At 40.9% G+C, this 23,784-nt stretch overlaps 2 protein-coding genes across 2 annotated transcripts in view; one reads left to right on the forward strand and one right to left on the reverse strand.

Annotated features, from left to right (window-relative positions):
• The window catches only part of GMPR2 (guanosine monophosphate reductase 2), a 53,733-nt gene that overhangs the window by 18,455 nt on the left and 11,494 nt on the right, over positions 1-23,784 (forward strand). The window contains exon 7 of the mRNA XM_053702369.1: positions 7,253-7,295. Coding sequence (XP_053558344.1) covers positions 7,253-7,295 — 43 coding nt within the window. The remainder of the gene's footprint in view (positions 1-7,252; positions 7,296-23,784) is intronic.
• TINF2 (TERF1 interacting nuclear factor 2) overlaps positions 7,406-23,784 on the reverse strand; it is a 63,494-nt gene continuing 47,115 nt past the window's right edge. The window contains exon 9 of the transcript XR_008400656.1: positions 7,406-7,659. The gene's annotated coding sequence lies outside the window, so the exon portion shown is untranslated. The remainder of the gene's footprint in view (positions 7,660-23,784) is intronic.

Here is a 23,784-nt window from a genome sequence, read left to right on the forward strand (position 1 = left end):
ACTAATGTTGGTAATGTAGGTAAAAATTGAAAAGAAGTTCGCAACACCGACTTATCCTGATGAAAAATCAGAAAAGGAGACTCACAAGAAAGAGCAGATAATTCAGAAACTCTTCTAGCAGAAGAGATGGCCAAAAGAAACAAAACTTTCCAAGAAAGTAATTTAATGTCCAATGAATGCATAGGTTGAAACGGAGGAGCTTGAAGAGCCCCCAGAACCAAATTCAAACTCCAAGGAGGAGAGATTGACTTAATGACAGGTTTTATACGAACCAAAGCTTGTACAAAACAATGAATATCAGGAAGATTAGCAATCTTTCTGTGAAAAAGAACAGAAAGAGCAGAGATTTGTCCTTTCAAGGAACTTGCAGACAAACCTTTATCCAAACCATCCTGAAGAAACTGTAAAATTCTCAGAATTCTAAAAGAATGCCAGGAAAAATGATGAGAAAAACACCAAGAAATGTAAGTCTTCCAGACTCTATAATATATCTTTCTAGATACAGATTTACGAGCCTGTAACATAGTATTAATCACAGAGTCAGAGAAACCTCTTTGACTAAGAATCAAGCGTTCAATCTCCATACCTTTAAATTTAAGGATTTGAGATCCTGATGGAAAAAAGGACCTTGCGACAGAAGGTCTGGTCTTAACGGAAGAGTCCACGGTTGGCAAGAGGCCATCCGGACAAGATCCGCATACCAAAACCTGTGAGGCCATGCTGGAGCCACCAGCAGAACAAACTAGCATTCCTTCAGAATCTTGGAGATTACTCTTGGAAGAAGAACTAGAGGCGGAAAGAGATAGGCAGGATGATACTTCCAAGGAAGTGACAATGCATCCACTGCTTCCGCCTGAGGATCCCTGGATCTGGACAGATACCTGGGAAGTTTCTTGTTTAGATGAGAAGCCATCAGATCTATTTCTGGAAGTCCCCACATTTGAACAATCTGAAGAAATACCTCTGGGTGAAGAGACCATTCGCCCGGATGTAACGTTTGGCGACTGAGATAATCCGCTTCCCAATTGTCTATACCTGGGATATGAACCGCAGAAACTAGACAGGAGCTGGATTCCGCCCATACCAGTATTCGAGATACTTCTTTCATAGCCAGAGGACTGTGAGTCCCTCCTTGATGATTGATGTATGCCACAGTTGTGACATTGTCTGTCTGAAAACAAATGAACGATTCTCTCTTTAGAAGAGGCCATGACTGAAGAGCTCTGAAAATTGCATGGAGTTCCAAAATATTGATTGGTAATCTCACCTCCTGAGATTTCCAAACCCCTTGTGCTGTCAAAGACCCCCAAACAGCTCCCCAACCTGTCAGACTTGCATCTGTTGAAATTACAGTCCAGGTCGGAAGAACAAAAGAAGCCCCCTGAACTAAACGATGGTGATCTGTCCACCACGTCAGAGAGTTTCGTACAATCGGTTTTAAAGATATTAATTGAGATATCTTTGTGTAATCCCTGCACCACTGGTTCAGCATACAGATCTGAAGAGGTCGCATGTGAAAATGAGCAAAGGGGATCGCGTCCGATGCAGCAGTCATAAGACCTAGAATTTCCATGCATAAGGCTACCGAAGGGAATGATTGTGATTGAAGGTTTCGACAAGCTGAGATCAATTTTAGACGTCTCTTGTCTGTCAGAGACAGAGTCATGGACACTGAATCTATCTGGAAACCTAAAAAGGTTACCCTTGTCTGAGGAATCAATGAACTTTTCGGTAAATTGATCCTCCAACCATGATCTTGAAGAAACAACACAAGTCGATTCATATGAGATTCTGCTAAATGTGAAGACTGAGCAAGTACCAAGATATCGTCCAAATAAGGAAATACCACAATACCCTGTTCTCTGATTACAGACAGAAGGGCACCGAGAACCTTTGTAAAAATTCTTGGAGCTGTTGCTAGGTCAAACGGCAGAGCCACAAACTGGTAATGCTTGTCTAGGAAAGAGAATCTCAGAAACTGATAGTGATCTGGATGAATCGGAATATGCAGATATGCATCCTGTAAATCTATTGTGGACATATAATGCCCTTGCTGAACAAAAGGCAGGATAGTCCTTATAGTTACCATTTTGAATGTTGGTATCCTTACATAACGATTCAATATTTTTAGATCCAGAACTGGTCTGAAGGAATTCTCCTTCTTTGGTACAATGAAGAGATTTGAATAAAACCCCAGCCCCTGTTCCAGAACTGGAACTGGCATAATTACTCCAGCCATCTCTAGATCTGAAACACATTTCAGAAATGCTTGAGCTTTCGCTGGATTTACTGGGACACGGGAAAGAAAAAATCTCTTTGCAGGAGGCCTTATCTTAAAGCCAATTCTGTACCCTTCTGAAACAATGTTCTGAATCCAAAGATTGTGAATTGAATTGATCCAAATTTCTTTGAAAAATCGTAATCTGCCCCCCACCAGCTGGGCTGGAATGAGGGCCGCACCTTCATGTGGACTTGGGAGCTGGCTTTGGTTTTCTAAAAGGCTTGGATTTATTCCAGACTGGAGATGGTTTCCAAACTGGGTGAAGGATCAGGCTTTTGTTCCTTATTGTGACGAAAGGAACGAAAACGATTATTAGACCTAAATTTACCTTTAGATTTTTTTATCCTGTGGTAAAAAAGTTCCTTTCCCTCCAGTAACAGTTGAGATAATAGAATCCAACTGAGAACCAAATAATTTATTACCCTGGAAAGAAAGGGAAAGCAAAGTTGACTTAGAAGACATATTAGCATTCCAAGTTTTAAGCCATAAAGCTCTTCTAGCTAAAATAGCTAGAGACATATACCTGACATCAACTCTAATGATATCAAAGATGGCATCACAAATAAAGTTATTAGCATGTTGAAGAAGATTAACAATGCTATGAGAATTATGATCTGTTACTTGTTGCGCTAAAGCTTCTAACCAAAAAGTTGAAGCTGCAGCAACATCCGCTAAAGATATAGCAGGTCTAAGAAGATTACCTGAACATAAGTAAGCTTTTCTTAGAAAGGATTCAATCTTCCTATCTAAAGGATCCTTAAAGGAAGTACTATCTGCCGTAGGAATAGTAGTACGTTTAGCAAGAGTAGAGATAGCCCCATCAACTTTAGGGATTTTGTCCCAAAACTCTAATCTGTCAGATGGCACAGGATATAATTGCTTAAAACTTTTAGAAGGAGTAAATGAATTACCCAAATTATTCCATTCCCTGGAGATTACTTCAGAAATAGCATCAGGGACAGGAAAAACTTCTGGAATAACTACAGGAGATTTAAAAACCTTATTTAAACGTTTAGATTTAGTATAAAGAGGACCAGAATCCTCTATTTCTAATGCAATTAAGACTTCTTTAAGTAAAGAACGAATAAATTCCATTTTGAATAAATATGAAGATTTATCAGCATCAACCTCTGAGACAGAATCCTCTGAACAAGAGGAACCATTATCAGAATCAGAATGATGATGTTCATTTAAAAATTCATCTGAAAAATGAGAAGTTTTAAAAGACCTTTTACGTTTACTAGAAGGAGGAATAACAGACATAGCCTTCTTAATGGATTTAGAAACAAAATCTCTTATGTTAACAGGAACACTCTGAGTATTAGATGTTTACTGAACAGCAACAGGTAATGTAACATTACTAAAGGAAATATTATCTGCATTAACAAGTTTGTCATGACATTCATTACAAACAACAGCTGGAGGAACAGATACCACAAGTTTACAGCAGATACACTTAACTTTGGTAGATCCAGCACCAGGCAGAGTTTTTCCAGAAGTATCTTCTGACTCAGTGTCAATCTGGGACATCTTGCAATATGTAATAGAAAAAACAACATATAAAGCAAAATTGATCAAATTCCTTAAATGACAGTTTCAGGAATGGGAAAAAATGCCAGTGAACAAGCTTCTAGCAACCAGAAGCAATAATGAGACTTAAATAATGTGGAGACAATAGTGACGCCCATATTTTTTAGCGCCAAAAAAGACGCCCACATTATTTGGCGCCTAAATGCTTTTGGCGCCAAAAATGACGCCACATCCGGAACGCCGACACTTTTGGCGCAGAAAAACGTCAAAAATGACGCAACTTCCGGCGACACGTATGACGCCGGAAACAGAAAAAAAAATTTGCGCCAAAAAAGTCTGCGCCAAGAATGACGCAATAAAATGAAGCATTTTCAGCCCCCGCGAGCCTAACAGCCCACAGGGAAAAAAGTCAAATTTTAAGGTAAGAAAAAAATTGATTTATTCATATGCATTATCCCAAATATGAAACTGACTGTCTGAAATAAGGAATGTTGAACATCCTGAGTCAAGGCAAATAAATGTTTGAATACATATATTTAGAACTTTATATAAAAGTGCCCAACCATAGCTTAGAGTGTCACAGAAAATAAGACTTACTTACCCCAGGACACTCATCTACATGTAGTAGAAAGCCAAACCAGTACTGAAACGAGAATCAGTAGAGGGAATGGTATTTATAAGAGTATATCGTCGATCTGAAAAGGGAGGTAAGAGATGAATCTCTACGACCGATAACAGAGAACCTATGAAATAGACCCCGTAGAAGGAGATCATTGAATTCAAATAGGCAATACTCTCCTCACATCCCTCTGACATTCACTGCACGCTGAGAGGAAAACCGGGCTCTAACCTGCTGCGGAGCGCATATCAACGTAGAATCTAGCACAAACTTACTTCACCACCTCCATAGGAGGCAAAGTTTGTAAAACTGATTTGTGGGTGTGGTGAGGTGTGTATTTATAGGCATTTTGAGGTTTGGGAAACTTTGCCCCTCCTGGTAGGAATGTATATCCCATACGTCACTAGCTCATGGACTCTTGCTAATTACATGAAAGAAAGAAAAAATTTGGGTTCAGTGTCCCTTTAAGGATCATTATCCAGCCTACTGCTTCAATTGAAAGTTTTTAGCTGAAACAGAACTATAAACTGTATAACATTTAACAGAACTAAGATTTAATAACTAACAGAATACTTCCTGCATTGTCATAACCATTTTCCTAAAAATAGTGGTGAAGAGGGTATGTTGTTAAAACTTTGTTAGCCCCATGATTTAGCCTGAAAGAAATGCTGAGTCTTACTCACGTTGTAACCGTCTCTTTGGAGAGAGTTAATGTGGCAGGGAACCATCTTGTCATTTGATCGTGGCGTTCCGGAAGTCTCCCACTGCCTCCCATCCAGCCTTGGGTACGGTTAAGTATTTTCCTATCTATGATTGTTCTCTCCATGCATTGGCAGGTTTCTTGTTAGCGGTTTTATTTATAGGGCGTCCAGTGTCTAGAATTGTATGAGGCCTCTAGTGATGTACTGCCATGTATTGGTCTGAGTGGTATCGTAAGTTTGCTCTCTGGGTAAGGAGATTTTTTTCTGCTGAGTGTCCGGGTTTATGTCCATCTCTGTCTCTGTGGTGGTGATCCAGCTTATCAGAAAGTCGTAAGGAGCGTTGTCTATGAGTCGCTGACATTTTTTTCAAATCTGGTCATGATGTATTTCAGGCTGTCTTGCTGGTCTGTATGTGTTGCGGTAGCCATTTTAGGTGCAAGGTTTATATGGGTTTTAGAGTTGGCTCTCCTTTCCAAAACATTGATCTGTTGCTTATGCCCTTTTTGTAATGAGGTTGTATGCCAAGGATCTGAGCAGGTCTGGCAATGGCACAAACCCTTGATTGCTTGAGGGGGGGGTGGCGCTGCCTACGTGTGAGTCGCCGCTCTAGGCCTCCTTGTCCGATGCCGGGCTCAAACTTCACTAATACAATGTAATCTACCAATATGTAAAGCTCTGCTGAGCAGTATAGCCTTGTAGAGTAATAATTATGTTGCTGCACTGTAAGATCCCTCTTATAATTGGCGGATTTTGAGTGTTCAGTTAGAGCTCAGTGAAAATGCGACCATGTACGATCGCTGCTCAGACACGCCCCCCTTCATTTCCATTTTTATATTTAGTTTTCCTGCAATTCACCGGGACTTATAGTTGTTTTCACTACTCTAAGAGGGACTGGACACCTGAAGTGCACACACTGCAATTTGCCCGATATTGTTTATGTACAGGGCAATGCACAAGTTAATTTATATGTGGCCCTTAAAGGGACATGAAACCCAATTTTTTTCTTTCATGATTTAGAAAGAGCATGCAATTGTAAACAACTTTCTCATTTACTTCTATTATCTAATTTGCTTCATTCTATTGATATACTTTGCTGAAAAGCATATCTAGATATGCTCAGTAGCTGCTGCTTGGTTGCTGCACATAGATGCCTCGTGTGATTGGCTCAACCATGTGTATTGCTATTTCTTCAACAAAGGATATCTAAAGATTGAAGCAAATTAGATAATAGAAGAAAATTGGAAAGTTGTTTGAAATTGTATGCTCTATCTGAATAGACAGACATTTTTTGAGTTTAGTGTCCCTTTAACAAATGGCAAAGGAGTACAGCATCACAAATTAATAGCTAAACTCTGCAAATGTTTTACTTACTTTTAAATCATTGTAAGCAGATCTTATGCACTACAGTTTGCAATTGCTGATATATATTATACATATTTTCTTTTTAAATTCATATTTGCAAACATTGTGTCAATTTGGTGTCAGAACTGTTTTGAAAATACAGACCAGCTAGAGTGTAAGAATTAGCACAGAAGGACACACTTGCAAACGGGAGCTTTCCAAGGGGTAAAAGAATGCTCTGAGGGCATCCTGAAAATATGTGCTCTCCTCCCAAAGGTTAAATACAGAGAGTGATACCCCCATTTATTGGCTAGTAAATCAGCAGCTTTAATACAAATTTGAAACCCCAAAAGTTTTATTTTATAATTCAAATAGAGCATGTAATTTTAAACAACTTTCCAATTTACTTATATTATCAAATTTTACTTCATTCTCTATTTATCTTTTGTTGAAGCAGCCGCTATGCATTACTGGGAGTTAGCTGAACACATGGTGAACCAATGACGAGGCATTTGTGGGCAGCCACCAATCAGCAGCTTGCTCCCAGTAATGCATTGCTGCTACTGAGCCTACCTGGGTATGCTTTTCAATTAAGAATACCAAGAGAATGAAGCAAATTTGATAAGTAAATTGGAAAGTTGTTTAAAACCACATGCTCTGTCTGAATCATAAAAGAAACATTTTGCGTTTTATGTCCGTTTAAGTGTCAACATGTTATAATCAAATGTTTGGACAGGTGTGTAACTTAATACTGGATGACATATTCTTCCCTTTTCTCAGGATGGTGGATGCACCTGCCCAGGGGATGTGGCCAAAGCATTTGGTGAGTTTCTGTGTTGGCAGCATCCTGCTACATAAATGTTACATAATAAAAAGTGTTATATACATAATTAGTGGTATTGCCAGAACGCCAAAATCACACTAGTTCCAACATGCTGTTTCATCATCTTTTTTTTTAATTTTATTTAATACTTTTGAATAAACAATTGAACAAACAATAAGATCAAGGTAACAGACATGAAAAGCACAGGCTACATTATTTGTCTCAGTATAGTAATATGATCATGGTGAACAAAGTCCAGAAGCAACCAGTAAGATTTTGAAAAACTGTAAAGTCCAAACCTCGCCATAAAGATGAGAAAGTTTTCAACCCAGGTCATATATGCATGTCGGCTAACGGCTAATAGCTACCACAAGTATTAACAAAGGAAAGAAAGAGAAAATATTAAATTTAAAAATAAGAGCATAGCGAAAAGAAAAAAAAATACATTACAAGAAAAAAAAGTAAGAACATACAATTGTGCAAAAGTTTTTGATAACAGGAAAACAAGGTTACAGTAGAAAGTATTTCATTCATACAAAGAACTATAGGGTCTCTTATAAGGGTAAAATAATTAGATTTTTTAAATATTTTTATGGTCAAGAGGTTTGGTTTAATCCCTTAACTGTGCTTGATGACATGTCATTGACACGTGTTAAGTGCGAATGACAACCACGTGTTGTCATCCATGGGGGGGGGGGGGCTTTCTGAAGTCATCGCTCCACCTGCACTTTGAAAGGCAATGTTATACCTATATGTAACAAATTAAATATAAAAAATCCCCACACTGGTTGTAGGCTGGGGATCTCTAGGCGCTTAAAACATGTCATGTCATCAAAAAGGCAGAGACCCACAAGACCGCCCCTAAACTGTTTTTTTTTTGTTTTGTTTTTTTACAGCCAGGTGATAACTGTGTTGAAAGTGATTACTGGTGTGTGTATGTGTGCATTTATTTGAGTAGAGGCTCATGGGAACGCCTACATGCTCATCAACGTTATATACATACTCAAGGGGCTTTTTTCAGAAACAGAGTTAAGAAAAAAAAAAACACATTTTACATTGTTGTTAATTTTTTTACACCTTTTGTTGTTGAGTTCTCATGTGTCGTGATAGATGCATAAAATAATGGTATAGTGTGAATCTGCAGGTTCTGTTGGGAAAAAAAGTTAAAAATATTTAATGTGTGTGGGTTTCTCACTGAAAAATGACCTACAGTCGAGCTTAAGTGAGCAGCATCTACAGACTCCAAAACAGCTGAGCACAGGGCTGTAAAAGGGTGAGGGGATTCCCAAAGATATACCATATCATTATAAAGATCTGTTTTATCCAGAGTTAAATAATAACAAGATATAATACCAGATATAAAAAAATGGTAATAGCAGGCGCCAAAGGCCCGGAGGTAGTGCACTCAGTGTGATTGGTTAATCCTCCTGAGATATTAAAAGGTGTTTTTGCAAACGTATATAAAACCCATGAGAATGTACTTATGGGTGTAAAAAAGTGTGTGTTTGAAAAAGTATGTAAGAGGTGCTAAAAAATCTAAATGCAATATTGAATTAAATTACAATTTGGTGAAGTGTATCTGTAAACCTTTAAGTGTATTACCGTGAATAAGGTTGTTGGATCAGTGATGATTATCCTGTAACTGAAACAACTAAGGTGATACAAAATATGCAATATAGTCAACTGAAACCACTAAAGTGATACAAAATATGCAATGTGACCAATATATAAAATATAATAAAATATAAAAAGCTTATCGTGAAATAAGTCCCAGGAGTGGTGCTGGAAGTGGGTGGCTGAAAACGTCAATATTCAAAAAAATATATATAGGTTGTGAAGATCTTTATCATCTCAATCGAAATGTTCAAAACAAAAGAGTTCGTAGTGCAGTCGGCAGCTGGTCTTGTAGATGTCTGATCAGGACCCAGTATCTAAAAATGATGCAAGAAAAGACAGCGCCTCATTGTGCAAGTAGGTTTCATGGGTAAAATCACAGTGGAAGTGAAGACAAGTGAAAAACATAATTTATGCTTACCTGATAAATTCCTTTCTTCTGTTGTGTGATCAGTCCACGGGTCATCATTACTTCTGGGATATAACTCCTCCCCAACAGGAAATGCAAGAGGATTCACCCAGCAGAGCTGCATATAGCTCCCCCCCTCTACGTCAGTCCCAGTCATTCGACCAAGAATCAACGAGAAAGGAGTAACCAAGGGTGAAGTGGTGACTGGAGTATAATTTAAAAGATATTTACCTGCCTTAAAACAGGGCGGGCCGTGGACTGATCACACAACAGAAGAAAGGAATTTATCAGGTAAGCATAAATTATGTTTTCTTCTGTTATGTGTGATCAGTCCACGGGTCATCATTACTTCTGGGATACCAATACCAAAGCAAAAGTACACGGATGACGGGAGGGATAGGCAGGCTCATTATACAGAAGGAATCACTGCCTGAAGAACCTTTCTCCCAAAAATAGCCTCCGAAGAAGCAAAAGTGTCAAATTTGTAAAATTTGGAAAAAGTATGAAGTGAAGACCAAGTTGCAGCCTTGCAAATCTGTTCAACAGAGGCCTCATTCTTAAAGGCCCAAGTGGAAGCCACAGCTCTAGTGGAGTGAGCTGTAATTCTTTCAGGAGGCTGCTGTCCAGCAGTCTCATAGGCTAAACGTATTATGCTACGAAGCCAAAAAGAGAGAGAGGTAGCAGAAGCTTTTTGACCTCTCCTCTGTCCAGAGTAAACGACAAACAAGGAAGAAGTTTGGCGAAAATCTTTAGTTGCCTGCAAGTAGAACTTGAGGGCACGAACTACATCCAGATTGTGTAAAAGACGTTCCTTCTTTGAAGAAGGATTTGGACACAAGGATGGGACAACAATCTCTTGATTGATGTTCCTGTTAGTGACTACCTTAGGTAAGAACCCAGGTTTAGTACGCAGAACTACCTTGTCTGAGTGAAAAATCAGATAAGGGGAATCACAATGTAAGGCTGATAACTCAGAGACTCTTCGAGCCGAGGAAATAGCCATTAAAAACAGAACTTTCCAAGATAACATTTTTATATCAATGGAATGAAGGGGTTCAAACGGAACACCCTGTAAAACGTTAAGAACTAAGTTTAAACTCCATGGCGGAGCAACAGCTTTAAACACAGGCTTGATCCTAGCTAAAGCCTGACAAAAGGACTGGACGTCTGGATTTTCTGACAGACGTCTGTGTAGCAAGATGGACAGAGCTGAAATCTGTCCCTTTAATGAACTAGCTGATAAACCCTTTTCTAAACCTTCTTGTAGAAAAGACAATATCCTAGCGATCCTAACCTTACTCCAGGAGTAACCTTTGGATTCGCACCAGTATAGGTATTTCCGCCATATTTTATGGTAAATCCTTCTGGTAACAGGCTTCCTAGCCTGAATCAGGGTATCAATAACCGACTCAGAAAAACCACGTTTTGATAAAATCAAGCGTTCAATTTCCAAGCAGTCAGCTTCAGAGAAGTTAGATTTTGATGTTTGAATGGACCCTGTATCAGAAGGTCCTGTCTTAGAGGTAGAGACCAAGGCGGACAGGATGACATGTCCACTAGATCTGCATACCAAGTCCTGCGTGGCCATGCAGGTGCTATTAGAATTACTGATGCTCTCTCCTGTTTGATTTTGGCAATCAATCGAGGAAGCAGCGGGAAGGGTGGAAACACATAAGCCATCCTGAAGTTCCAAGGTGCTGTCAAAGCATCTATCAGAACTGCTCCCGGATCCCTGGATCTGGACCCGTAGCGAGGAAGTTTGGCGTTCTGGCGAGACGCCATGAGATCTATCTCTGGTTTGCCCCAACGTCGAAGTATTTGGGCAAAGACCTCCGGATGAAGTTCCCACTCCCCCGGATGAAAAGTCTGGCGACTCAAGAAATCCGCCTCCCAGTTCTCCACTCCCGGGATGTGGATTGCTGACAGGTGGCAAGAGTGAGACTCTGCCCAGCGAATTATCTTTGATACTTCCATCATTGCTAGGGAGCTTCTTGTCCCTCCCTGATGGTTGATGTAAGCTACAGTCGTGATGTTGTCCGACTGAAACCTGATGAACCCCCGAGTTGTTAACTGGGGCCAAGCCAGAAGGGCATTGAGAACTGCTCTCAATTCCAGAATGTTTATTGGAAGGAGACTCTCCTCCTGATTCCATAGTCCCTGAGCCTTCAGAGAATTCCAGACAGCGCCCCAACCTAGTAGGCTGGCGTCTGTTGTTACAATTGTCCAGTCTGGCCTGCTGAATGGCATCCCCCTGGACAGGTGTGGCCGATAAAGCCACCATAGAAGAGAATTTCTGGTCTCTTGATTCAGATTCAGAGTAGGGGACAAATCTGAGTAATCCCCATTCCACTGACTTAGCATGCATAATTGCAGCGGTCTGAGGTGTAGGCGTGCAAAAGGTACTATGTCCATTGCCGCTACCATTAAGCCGATCACCTCCATGCATTGAGCTACTGACGGGTGTTGAATGGAATGAAGGACGCGGCATGCATTTTGAAGCTTTGTTAACCTGTCTTCTGTCAGGTAAATCTTCATTTCTACAGAATCTATAAGAGTCCCCAAGAATGGAACTCTTGTGAGAGGAAAAAGAGAACTCTTCTTTTCGTTCACTTTCCATCCATGCGACCTTAGAAATGCCAGAACTAACTCTGTATGAGACTTGGCAGTTTGAAAGCTTGAAGCTTGTATTAGAATGTCGTCTAGGTACGGAGCTACCGAAATCCCTCGCGGTCTTAGTACCGCTAGAAGGGCACCCAGAACCTTTGTGAAGATTCTTGGAGCCGTAGCCAATCCGAATGGAAGAGCTACAAACTGGTAGTGCCTGTCTAAGAAGGCAAACCTTAGATACCGGTGATGATCTTTGTGGATCGGTATGTGAAGGTAAGCATCCTTTAAATCCACTGTGGTCATGTACTGACCCTCTTGGATCATGGGTAAGATTGTCCGAATAGTTTCCATTTTGAACGATGGAACTCTTAGGAATTTGTTTAGAGTCTTTAAATCTAAGATTGGCCTGAAAGTTCCCTCTTTTTTGGGAACCACAAACAGGTTTGAGTAGAACCCTTGTCCTTGTTCCGACCGCGGAACCGGATGGATCACTCCCATTAATAACAGATCTTGTACGCAGCGTAGAAACGCTTCTTTCTTTATCTGGTTTGTTGACAACCTTGACAGATGAAATCTCCCTCTTGGGGGAGATAATTTGAAGTCTAGAAGGTATCCCTGAGATATGATCTCTAGAGCCCAGGGATCCTGAACATCTCTTGCCCAGGCCTGGGCGAAGAGAGAGAGTCTGCCCCCCACTAGATCCGGTCCCGGATCGGGGGCTCTCGGTTCATGCTGTCTTTGGGGCAGCAGCAGGTTTCCTGGCCTGCTTGCTCTTGTTCCAGGACTGGTTAGGCTTCCAGCCTTGCCTGTAACGAGCAACAGCTCCTTCCTGTTTTGGTGCAGTGGAGGTTGATGCTGCTCCTGTTTTGAAATTCCGAAAGGGACGAAAATTAGACTGTCTAGCCTTAGCTTTGGCTTTGTCTTGAGGTAGGGCGTGGCCCTTACCACCTGTAATGTCAGCGATAATTTCTTTCAAACCGGGCCCAAATAAAGACTGCCCCTTGAAAGGTATATTAAGTAATTTGGACTTAGAAGTCACATCAGCTGACCAGGATTTTAGCCACAGCGCCCTACGTGCCTGTATGGCGAATCCTGAGTTCTTAGCCGTAAGTTTAGTTAAATGTACTACGGCCTCCGAAATGAAAGAATTAGCTAGTTTAAGGACTCTAAGCCTGTCCGTAATGTCGTCTAGCGTAGATGAACTAAGGTTCTCTTCCAGCGACTCAATCCAAAATGCTGCCGCAGCCGTAATCGGCGCGATACATGCAAGGGGTTGCAATATAAAACCTTGTTGAACAAACATTTTCTTAAGGTAACCCTCTAATTTTTTATCCATTGGATCTGAGAAAGCACAGCTATCCTCCACCGGGATAGTGGTACGCTTAGCTAAAGTAGAAACTGCTCCCTCCACCTTGGGGACCGTTTGCCATAAGTCCCTAGTGGTGGCGTCTATTGGGAACATCTTTCTAAATATTGGAGGGGGTGAGAACGGCACACCGGGTCTATCCCACTCCTTAGTAACAATTTCAGTTAGTCTCTTAGGTATAGGAAAAACGTCAGTACTCGCCGGTACCGCAAAGTATTTATCCAACCTACACAGTTTCTCTGGTATTGCAACGGTGTTACAATCGTTAAGAGCTGCTAAGACCTCCCCTAGTAATACACGGAGGTTCTCCAATTTAAATTTAAAATTTGAAATATCTGAGTCCAATCTGTTTGGATCAGAACCGTCACCCACAGAATGAAGCTCTCCGTCCTCATGCTCTGCGAGCTGTGACGCAGTATCAGACATGGCCCTAGCATTGTCAGCGCACTCTGTTCTCACCCCAGAGTGATCACGCTTGCCTCTTAGTTCTGGTAATTTAGACAAAACTTCAGTCATAACAGTAGCCATATCTTGTAATGTTATCTGTAATGGCCGCCCAGATGTACTGGGCGCCATAATATCACGCACCTCCCGGGCGGGAGATGCAGGTACTGCCGCGTGAGGCGAGTTAGTCGGCATAACTCTCCCCTCGCTGTTTGGTGAAATTTGTTCACATTGTACAGATTGACTTTTATTTAAAGTAGCATCAATACAGTTAGTACATAAATTCCTATTGGGCTCCACCTTGGCATTGGAACAAATGACACAGATATCTTCCTCTGAGTCAGACATGTTTAACACACTAGCAAAAAACTTACAACTTGGTTATAATCTTTTTTAGCAAAAAAATACTGTGCCTCAAAGAGGTACTAAACGATTAAATGACAGTTGAAATAATGAACTGAAAAACAGTTATAGCATCAAACTTTAAAACAACACAACTTTTAGCAAAGGTTTGTTCCCATTAGTAAAATAACAATAATTAAATTTGACATAAGAAGTACAAAGCAACGTTTTTATGCACAGTCACTATAAGAATTCTCACAGCTCTGCTGAGAGAATTTACCTCCCTTCAAAGAAGTTTGAAGACCCCTGAGATCTGTCAGAGATGAACCGGATCATGCAGGAAATATAAAAATGACTGACTGGAATTTTTTGATGCGTAGTAAAGAGCGCCAAAAACGGCCCCTCCCTCTCCCACACAGCAGTGAAGAGAAACGAAACTGTCACAATTACAAGCAAAAAACTGCCAAGTGGAAAATAATGCCCAAATATCTATTCACACAGTACCTCAGCAATGTAAACGATTCTACATTCCAGCAAAAACGTTTAACATGATAAATAGTTATTAAAAGTATTAGTGACCTTTAGCAGAGTAGTTCCGGTGAAATACCATCCCCAGAATACTGAAGTGTATACATACATGTCATTTTAACGGTATGGCAGGATTTTCTCATCAATTCCATTCAGAAAATAAAAACTGCTACATACCTCAATGCAGATTCATCTGCCCGCTGTCCCCTGATCTGAAGCCTTTACCTCCCTCAGATGGCCGAGAACAGCAACATGATCTTAACTACTCCGGTTAAAATCATAGTAAAAAACTCTGGCAGATTCTTCCTCAAACTCTGCCAGAGAAGTAATAACACGCTCCGGTGCTATTGTAAAATAACAAACTTTTGATTGAAGTCATAAAAACTAAGTATAATCACCATAGTCCTCTCACACATCCTATCTAGTCGTTGGGTGCAAGAGAATGACTGGGACTGACGTAGAGGGGGGGAGCTATATGCAGCTCTGCTGGGTGAATCCTCTTGCATTTCCTGTTGGGGAGGAGTTATATCCCAGAAGTAATGATGACCCGTGGACTGATCACACATAACAGAAGAAATATACTCACAAGGATACTGGCACCCTTATTGAAAGTGGTGCGAATAGGCGGACTGACGTTTTAACAGCAGTCAGTACGCTGTACCAGGTAAATGTCCGAGATCCTGAACGAACAGCTGTGGGCTCTCCTCCACAGATCAAGTCCGAATCTTCTATTGTTATGCTGTGGAAAATAACAGCGTGCAGCTGCTCTCCAGGTATAATCCACACTGGTAGCCGATAGTCAGAAAGCCGTCCTCGGCAAAGCCACACTCGGTGGGAAAATCTGCTGATAATGGGGAAACTTGGCAGGCAAGGGTAAAAAAGCCAAAAGAATACAAGGCTTGATATATAAAAAAGAGTAAAAACACTTTATTTGAAGCTTTCACTTCAAATAAAGTGTTTTTACTCTTTTTTTATATATCAAGCCTTGTATTCTTTTGGAGGAGGCAAAGAGCACCACAGCTTTCTGACTATCGGCTACCAGTGTGGATTATACCTGGAGAGCAGCTGCACGCTGTTATTTTCCACAGCATAACAATAGAAGATTCGGACGTGATCTGTGGAGGAGAGCCCACAGCTGTTCATTCAGGATCTCGGACGTTTACCTGGTACAGCGTACTGACTGCTGTTAAAACGTCAGTCCGCCTATTCGCACCACTTTCAATAAGGGTGCCAGTATTCTTGTGAGTATATTTTCACTTGTCTTCACTTCCACTGTGATTTTACCCATGAAACCTACTTGCACAATGAGGCGCTGTCTTTTCTTGCATCATTTTTAAATAATAACACCCTCAAGGGTCAGAACTTATCAGAGGCCCCCAAGAACATTTGAATTAGTCTCTGGGTGTAAGGTACCAACACATTTAAAATTTACACTTAGTTTCGAACAGCCTGGTGGAGTGAGATGATTTGGTAGATTTTTAATAAATAGTCAGCCACTCTTACGGATAGAACAAACGGAAGTTCCTTGTGCAAAGAAATGGCAAAGAGTGATTAAAATAGTGTATAAGGGGGGGACAGTTGAGCAGCATAACTTCTCAGTCAGTAGGTCCCCGGTCATATTGCCCTTGTGTGTGGAAATAGAATGACTAAACTGTAGGTATCTGAAAGGGATATGAAACATTTTTCTGTTTTATGATTCAGAAAGTGCATGCGTTTTTAAACAACTTTTACATTTACTTCTATTATCAGTTCTTTTTCATTGTCTTAAAAAGGAAATTTATGCTTACCTGATAAATTTATTTATTTTTCGATACGATGAGTCCACGGATTTCATCCTTGTGGGATTACGCCTCCTGGTCAGCAGGAGGAGGCAAAGAGCACCACAGCAGAGCTGTATAAATAGCTCCTCCCTTCCCTCCCAACCCAGTCATTCGACCAAAGTTAGGAAGAGAAAGGAAAAGCCAAGGTGCAGAGGTGTCTGAAGTTTAACAAAAATATAAAAACCTGTCTCATGGAACTAGGGGGGGCCGTGGACTCATGGTATCGAAAAAAAATACATTTATCAGGTAAGCATAAATTTCCATTTTCTTTTTCAAGATACGATGAGTCCACGGATTTCATCCTTACTTATGGGATACAATACCAAAGCTATAGTACACGGATGAAACGGGAGGCACCACTGCTAGAAGAACCATTCTCCCCAAAACAGAAAAAGTGTGAAGAGAAGACCAAGTTGCAACCATGCAAATCTGAGCAACAGAAACATCATTCCTGAGAGCCCATGAGGAAACAACAGCCCTAGTGGAATGAGCCGTAATTCGTTCAGGAGATTGCTATTCATCAGTTTCATATACAAAACTGATGATACTCCTCAAGCAAAAAGAAAGAGGTAGTCGTAGCTTTCTGACCCCTACGTTTCCCTGAAAAAAACAATCAATCAAAAAAGATGATTGTTGAAAATTCTTAGGCGCTTGAAATCAGAACTTTAAAGCACGGACTACGTCTAATCATGTAACAGACGATCCTTCCTAGAAGAAGGATTAGGACACAAGAAAGGAACAACCATCTCCTGAGAAAGTCTTGTTTGAAACAACTGTAGGAAGAAAATCAAGCTTCGCACGTAACACCACCTTATCTGAATGAAAAATAAGATAAGGAGAATATATCGTAATGCCGAAAGCACAGATACATGTCTGCAGAAGCAATAGTAACTAAAAAGATAACTTTCCAACAGAATAACTAAATAGCTATGGAAGACGTAGGTTCAAACGGAACACCGTGAGAAATTCTAAGAACAAAATGTAAACTCCAAGGAGGAGCAAACAGTCTAAATACAGGCCTAACCGTAGTCACAGCCAGACAAAAAGATGGAACAGCTGGAACACCTGCCAAACGCATGTGTAACAGATAGATAAAGCAGCAAAAGGAAAATCCTTTTAAAGAACCTGCTGAAAACCCCTTATCCAATTCATCTTGGAGAAAAGATAAAATCCTGGGAATCCAAACTGTACTCCATGAGTAACCCATAGAGTCACACCATAAAAATATCTACGCCATAGCTTATGGTAAATATTTATATGAACAGGCTAAATAACCTTAATTAAAGTGATTATGACAGAATCAGAAAAACCCTGCTTAGATAAAAGTAAACGTGCAATCTCCAAGCAGTCAGCTGCAGAGAAAACAGAATCGAGAGACGGAAGGGACCCTGAATGCAAAGGTCCCTCCTAAATGGAAACTTCCAAGATGGCAGAGATGTCATGTCCACCAGATCTGCATACCAAACTTGCGAGGCCACGCAGGAGGATCGATTAGAGCAATAACCCGAGAAAGGAACGCAAACAGGGAAAAGAGATATGCGAGGCTGAAAGACCAAGAAACCGCCAAAGCATCTATCAGCGCGGCCTGGGATACCTGGACCCATAGATAGTAATCTCGGCAATTCGACGAGATGCCATGATATTCAACACCGGCCGACCCCATCTGAGAATCGTATTGGAAAATACTTCCAGATGGAGTTCCCACTAATGCGACCGGAATCTAATGAATTGGACCAAAGCTAACTGAGGCCAAGGCCAAAACGCAAAGAAAATCGCCCTCAGTCTTAGAATATGGAGGAAAAGGAGAGAGACTCTGCCTGAGTCCATAATCCCTGAGCCTCTAAAAAGCTCCAGACTGCTCCCCCTCCCAAAAGGCTGCCATCCGTTGTCACAAACACCCATGAAGTACTATGAAAGCATGTCCCCTGGGACATACGATCCAGAGACAACCACCATGGAAGAAAATCCCTCATCTCCTGTCTAGGGATATGCAATGGAACAAATCTGTATAATAGATAATATAATATCATCCAGATAAGGTGCCACCGCAATGCCCCGCGGTCTTAGTACTACCAGTAGAGACCTTAGAAACTTTGTGAAAATTCTGGGTGCCGTGGCAGACCAAAAGGAAGAGCCACAAACTGAAAAAGATAGTCCAGAAAGGTAAACCTCAGAAACTTGTGATGATCTCTGTGGATAGACACATGCAGCTATGCATCCTTAGATCCACTGTTGCCACAAATTGACCCTCCTGAATCAATGGAAGGATAGTGCAAATAGTATCCATCCGTAACGATGAAACACCGAGAGACATGTTTAAACTCCTAAGGTCTAAATAGGCCTGAGGGTTCCTTCTCTTATGGGAATTTCAAAACAAATTTGAATAAGACCCCAGCCCCTGTTCCAGTATTGGAACGGAACTAATTACTCCTGGAAAGGAGAGACTCCATGTAAGAGAGGTCTCTTATGCAAAGGAAGAACGCCTCTCCTCTTATCCGGTCCTGGGCCGGGTGCAAATCCTCCATGCTGACTTGGAAACAGCAACAGGCTCCTTGGATTGTTTACCCCTGATCCAAGATTGGGTGGGACTCAGAATGGATTAGATAGTCTCCTATGTCAATAAAGAAGAGGAGTCAACCTTTCAGCTGGGTTCATATACCCTAAAATTAAAATCCAACTATCCTCTAAGGGTATAGTAGATCACATAGCTATATCAAAGTATGTATGTGTACATATGTATTGGGTACTTGTAACGCACGGCTAATCCCCCGAAAGGGTCTCAAGGCGCAGCTCATTTTATCAACCTCAGAAGGATGAAAGTGGACCCTGCCGGGGAACGAACCTGCAACCCATGGGTTGCTACAAAGCTCAGCCACAATGTCTCAGTATGCTGAGCTTTCTATCCAGCTCTTCCACCCTTGAGCAGCTACTGTGAAAAACCTTGCTTCACTGAACATTATAGTTACCCCAACGCTTTCCCAGCAGCAAGGGAAAAACTAACAACACTCTCAAAAAATCAAAGGGGGTTTGTGGAGGAAGAGCAAGGCACCTGGTAAATAGACGCTAAGGTCTTAGGACAATAGAAAATATTAAACATTGTCAGAACACTACTTGTAGCTTCTGAGACAATACTGACTATAAAAAAAGGATCTCTCGTAATACATGAAACTTAAAAATCATGCATGCTTTTAAAGGCAAATTCGGTAGCCTGCAAATCATGGTTTTAGGTGAGGTTATTTGTAACCCACCAGTGAAAGTGGACTCACTGTGTGGGACACATAGCCGCAGCTGGATTCAAACTCTCAACCTTCAGCTTTTAAAGCAGCAAAGTTTACCACTACTAGTCCATTGTGGGACACCATTCCACATTAGTATAAAACCATAACGTTCAAGTCACAACCCTATTCACTTTTATCGGACGAATTACTGTGACTGCAAAAGATATATCAAAAACATATGAAACTGTATCTTTAAATGTTATGTGCAACGCTTTATTGAATGTATAATAAAGAATCTCTAGACTCCAGCTAAACCTAGAAGAGTCTGCACGCTACCGGATTGAACACCAATAAATAGTAGGATCCGGTTTATAAAAACACTCTTAAGTGCTTTTGTGCTTGTGAAGCTGCCCTGCTGCTATTTTCAACTAATGCAGCAAAGAAGGCATCCCCTAGAGAGCTGTTTTCCCAAGCACCTAAAAGAAAATTGTCATCAAAAGTCTCTCTGCTGGGGGGCGGAGCCAGCTTTCAACATGAATGGACATGTATTTACATAGCTCCGGCAAGAACCTTACTAAAATCATCTTTGCTAGCGATATATGCCTGACCTAAGCCACTGGAATTATTTGAGAACTGGTGTTGGCAAGAGCCTTTGTATTGGATGCTCTCTATACCCACTTCTGGACACTACAATACTAATTTATTTCTAACATCTTTGTCGACACTGGTTGCACGGAGGCCATTTTCACACCCACGTGGCTGTTAGTATAAAAACCTTCTTGGGGGCTCATTCTGAGAAAGTAGTGGCAGTAGTTATGGAGTCCTGGGAAGAATGGGAATGCAAAACCCACTCACTCTTACAGAAACAATTTGCCGCACTGGAAATGGGACTGTACAAAATCTTAACAAAGAGGATTTCTCCAGAGAAGGTGGAGGTACAGGAGCCGCTAATTACAGTGCGGGAGCCTCTTCCAATTACAACAAGTGGAAGGCCAGCTGTTTTGGGTAATGATTGGGGCGCAGGCTGCCATGAAGTGCGACTACATTTTTCTGCGCCAGCCCAGAACATGCCGTTATCTGATTGCTCAGATAGTATGATCCCGCAACTCTCAGATGGAGCTGTATCGCAGTGGACCGAAGAGATGGTACCGAGCGCACTAATTGGCGGTCAATCAGAAGCAATCGCCTGGAGGACTGCTCAGGATATTATAACGGGATTGACCTCTGAGATAGAGCACTACCCGACAATGCCTGGATTGCTCAGAGGTTTGAAGAGCACAGTGTGGATCCTCAGCATTGGTGCTTCTCAACAGGCTACAGGATTACTACCTACTAACTCTGCTTGGATGACCTTATGTTTATTCCAACACTGCATGCCCCGCAAGTATGACGATCTTATAACTGGCTCTTCTGTAAGCTTGACCTACTATGAAGCAGGATAATCCCAACACTAATAGTGGGTTTTGTGCCCTGAGACATTGCGTAAGATATATTGGACACTCACATTTCATCTTGCTGTCCTCTATACGTAATTGCCCCTGTCTCTGAGTATAATCCTGTTAGAATTGATTCTGAAGGCTAATAACGACTGTTTTCCTTGAGTGTTTGAAAGTTTTTTGTTTTTTTTTCTACTCTTTTTCTGTTCAGAGACTCATTTTTCCATAGTTACATAAGAATATCTCTTTTATTTAGTTATATAAAGTTATATGGCATGACATATCTAATGAGAAAAATAATTGTTTCTCCTAAACCATATAAGACTGATGTTATGCGTCATGCAGGGACGGATTGGCTGTTTTTTTCTTTCTGGGACTTAACCATTCTAAATATATTATGAGACTTACTTTGTTCCTATAATAGGTGCTGAGCATTTACAGGATCTCCTAGATTGCTGTTGGACTTTGACATATCATCACGGGTCCCATGTGTTTGCTATGCCTCTTTAAAGCTGCTATCTGCAGCCACATACTACTTTACTAGAGTACCATGTTGATAGCCTAAAGATTTGAGCTCCACACAGGTCCCTGCCCACATATTGGGAAGCTTGAAGTTATAAAGCCTCAAACATGTTTATTTGCACCCAATGTGAGTATGGTAGAATTTAGCTGTTGCATTATTTAATATTTCTGTGTCTATGGTTTTTTATGACCTATATATCTGTATGGAGGTTAGGTATGACATTTAACTATGATGCATTGCTGCCAGCGGCCGAGGCAGCGTAATGCCCATATTTTATAAACATATAGCCCCATAGAAATGTCTCAGATACAGTTTTCTATTGCAATACAAATCAACATGTGTGGGCAGGGGTTTATTTATTTTTTGTATGGTAAAGCTATGACCATGTTTTCAATACCATATTTTCATATTTGTTTTGCGGACATGGCGGATTCATGAGACTTACGTATTGACCCTGTTTATCTGTGATAGGTTGGCGTCTAATCAGTTTCTGTATTTATGTAATCTTATAAACCTCATTTGGATTGGTCCCATTAAGCTCTTACTACACCTCCCATAATAAGTAGTCTCTCCTATCCTAGTTATCCTGATACATATTTATAGTATAGGCCTTTCTTTCCTGTATTAAGTTCTCCCATGCCTTTTGAGTCTCGCAATATGTAAGGTCCATACCTGTATTAATTTTTGGTAGTTCCTAAGGTTTCATTAACATGATTATTTAGTTTTTATTATCTATCAAACCTACATGCCCACCTCCCCCCCCCAATAATAATAATGTACCTCTTTTTTAAGGAGGGCTAAATCTGCGGCTTTTCTTGCTTATGCCGCATTCTTAGATACCCACTCTAGCAATAGCTTCTACACACTCCCATAGCATTGACTCTCACCATAATACTTGGCTTAGCCAGCATGATTAACATCATTTCCAAGATGAGTCATTTAAAAACCCATAAAATCAAGGTTTCTCATTGAGATCCGCAGGCGATCTCTTATACTTACAAACACCTTCTTTCGTCTTATTATCTCCTATTGCTTGTGAAGGCCCAAGAGAGGCCTAAAGTGTTAGTTAGAAGGTTTCTAGATTATTGGCATTCTATCTACATTATGTCTACATGGTATGTAAAATGTTGGCTTTATGCTTCTTTTCTTTTTATTTTACTGTTCATGCCTTCTGTAAAGATGTTGTCTTATTTTATGAGATGTAAAAATGTGTTTTATGATTTGTATGCCTTTACTGGAACAAGCAGAGAAGACCTCTTCCTGGACCAAAAAGGTGCGCAAACAAAGGCGTGAAACTAAGCTCCGCCCATCGTGGGCATAACTCACCAAATCTCCCGGACAGCTTAAAGTATATACAAAATGAAGCTGTCGGGAGAGCTAACATTCAAAATGGCAAATGAAGAAATAAACAAAACCTCCCAGTAGGCTACAAATTAAAACAAGCCGTTGGGAACCTCAAAAACGCGAGATAAGACTCTGTTATCAATATCATAAATCTCCCTGTCGCCTGAATAAGTCATAGGGAGTGAAACCTGTACCAAGCATACCTAACCCTTCATATTGAAGAGAATAACCCTCCCCATCGGCTGCCAGTTAAGTAATGTAAGCCATTAGAAGCAGGGAGAAATACCATTCTTCAACATATCTATGCTGAACTAATATAAACCTCCCTGGTGGCTGCTAATCTAAGTATTGTAAGCCGTAGGGAACGAAGTCTGCACCAACCATAACAGTTGTCATGAGTCACTATAAAACTCCCTGTCGGCTGCAAATTTCCGTATTGTAAGCCATAGGAAGCAAGACATTCATGCCTAATACCTTCAAGTAAAGACTAACAAACCTCCCTGTCGGCTGCTAAATATATGATAGTAAGCCATCGGGAGAAGGGACAAGGACTAGTCATGCATAACATTGTAGTACAGAACAGAAACAAACCTCCCAGTCGGCTGCTAATTTAATATCGGAAGCCGATGGGAGCAGAGACATGCACCATTCAGACATCACAATCTCGTACTGAACTCGCATAACCTATATCAGCTGCTAAATCTATTTTCTTAAAGCCGTTAAAATCATTAGCATAGCCTCCCTGTCGGCTGCTACAATTAGCAGTGGAAGCCGTCGGGAACAGAGACATGAAATATTCATGCATTACCGAGACATGCTTAATAAAAATAACCCTTGC

Source organism: Bombina bombina, chromosome 2 (assembly GCF_027579735.1).
Source record: "Bombina bombina isolate aBomBom1 chromosome 2, aBomBom1.pri, whole genome shotgun sequence".
In the NCBI taxonomy this organism is placed as follows: domain Eukaryota; kingdom Metazoa; phylum Chordata; class Amphibia; order Anura; family Bombinatoridae; genus Bombina; species Bombina bombina.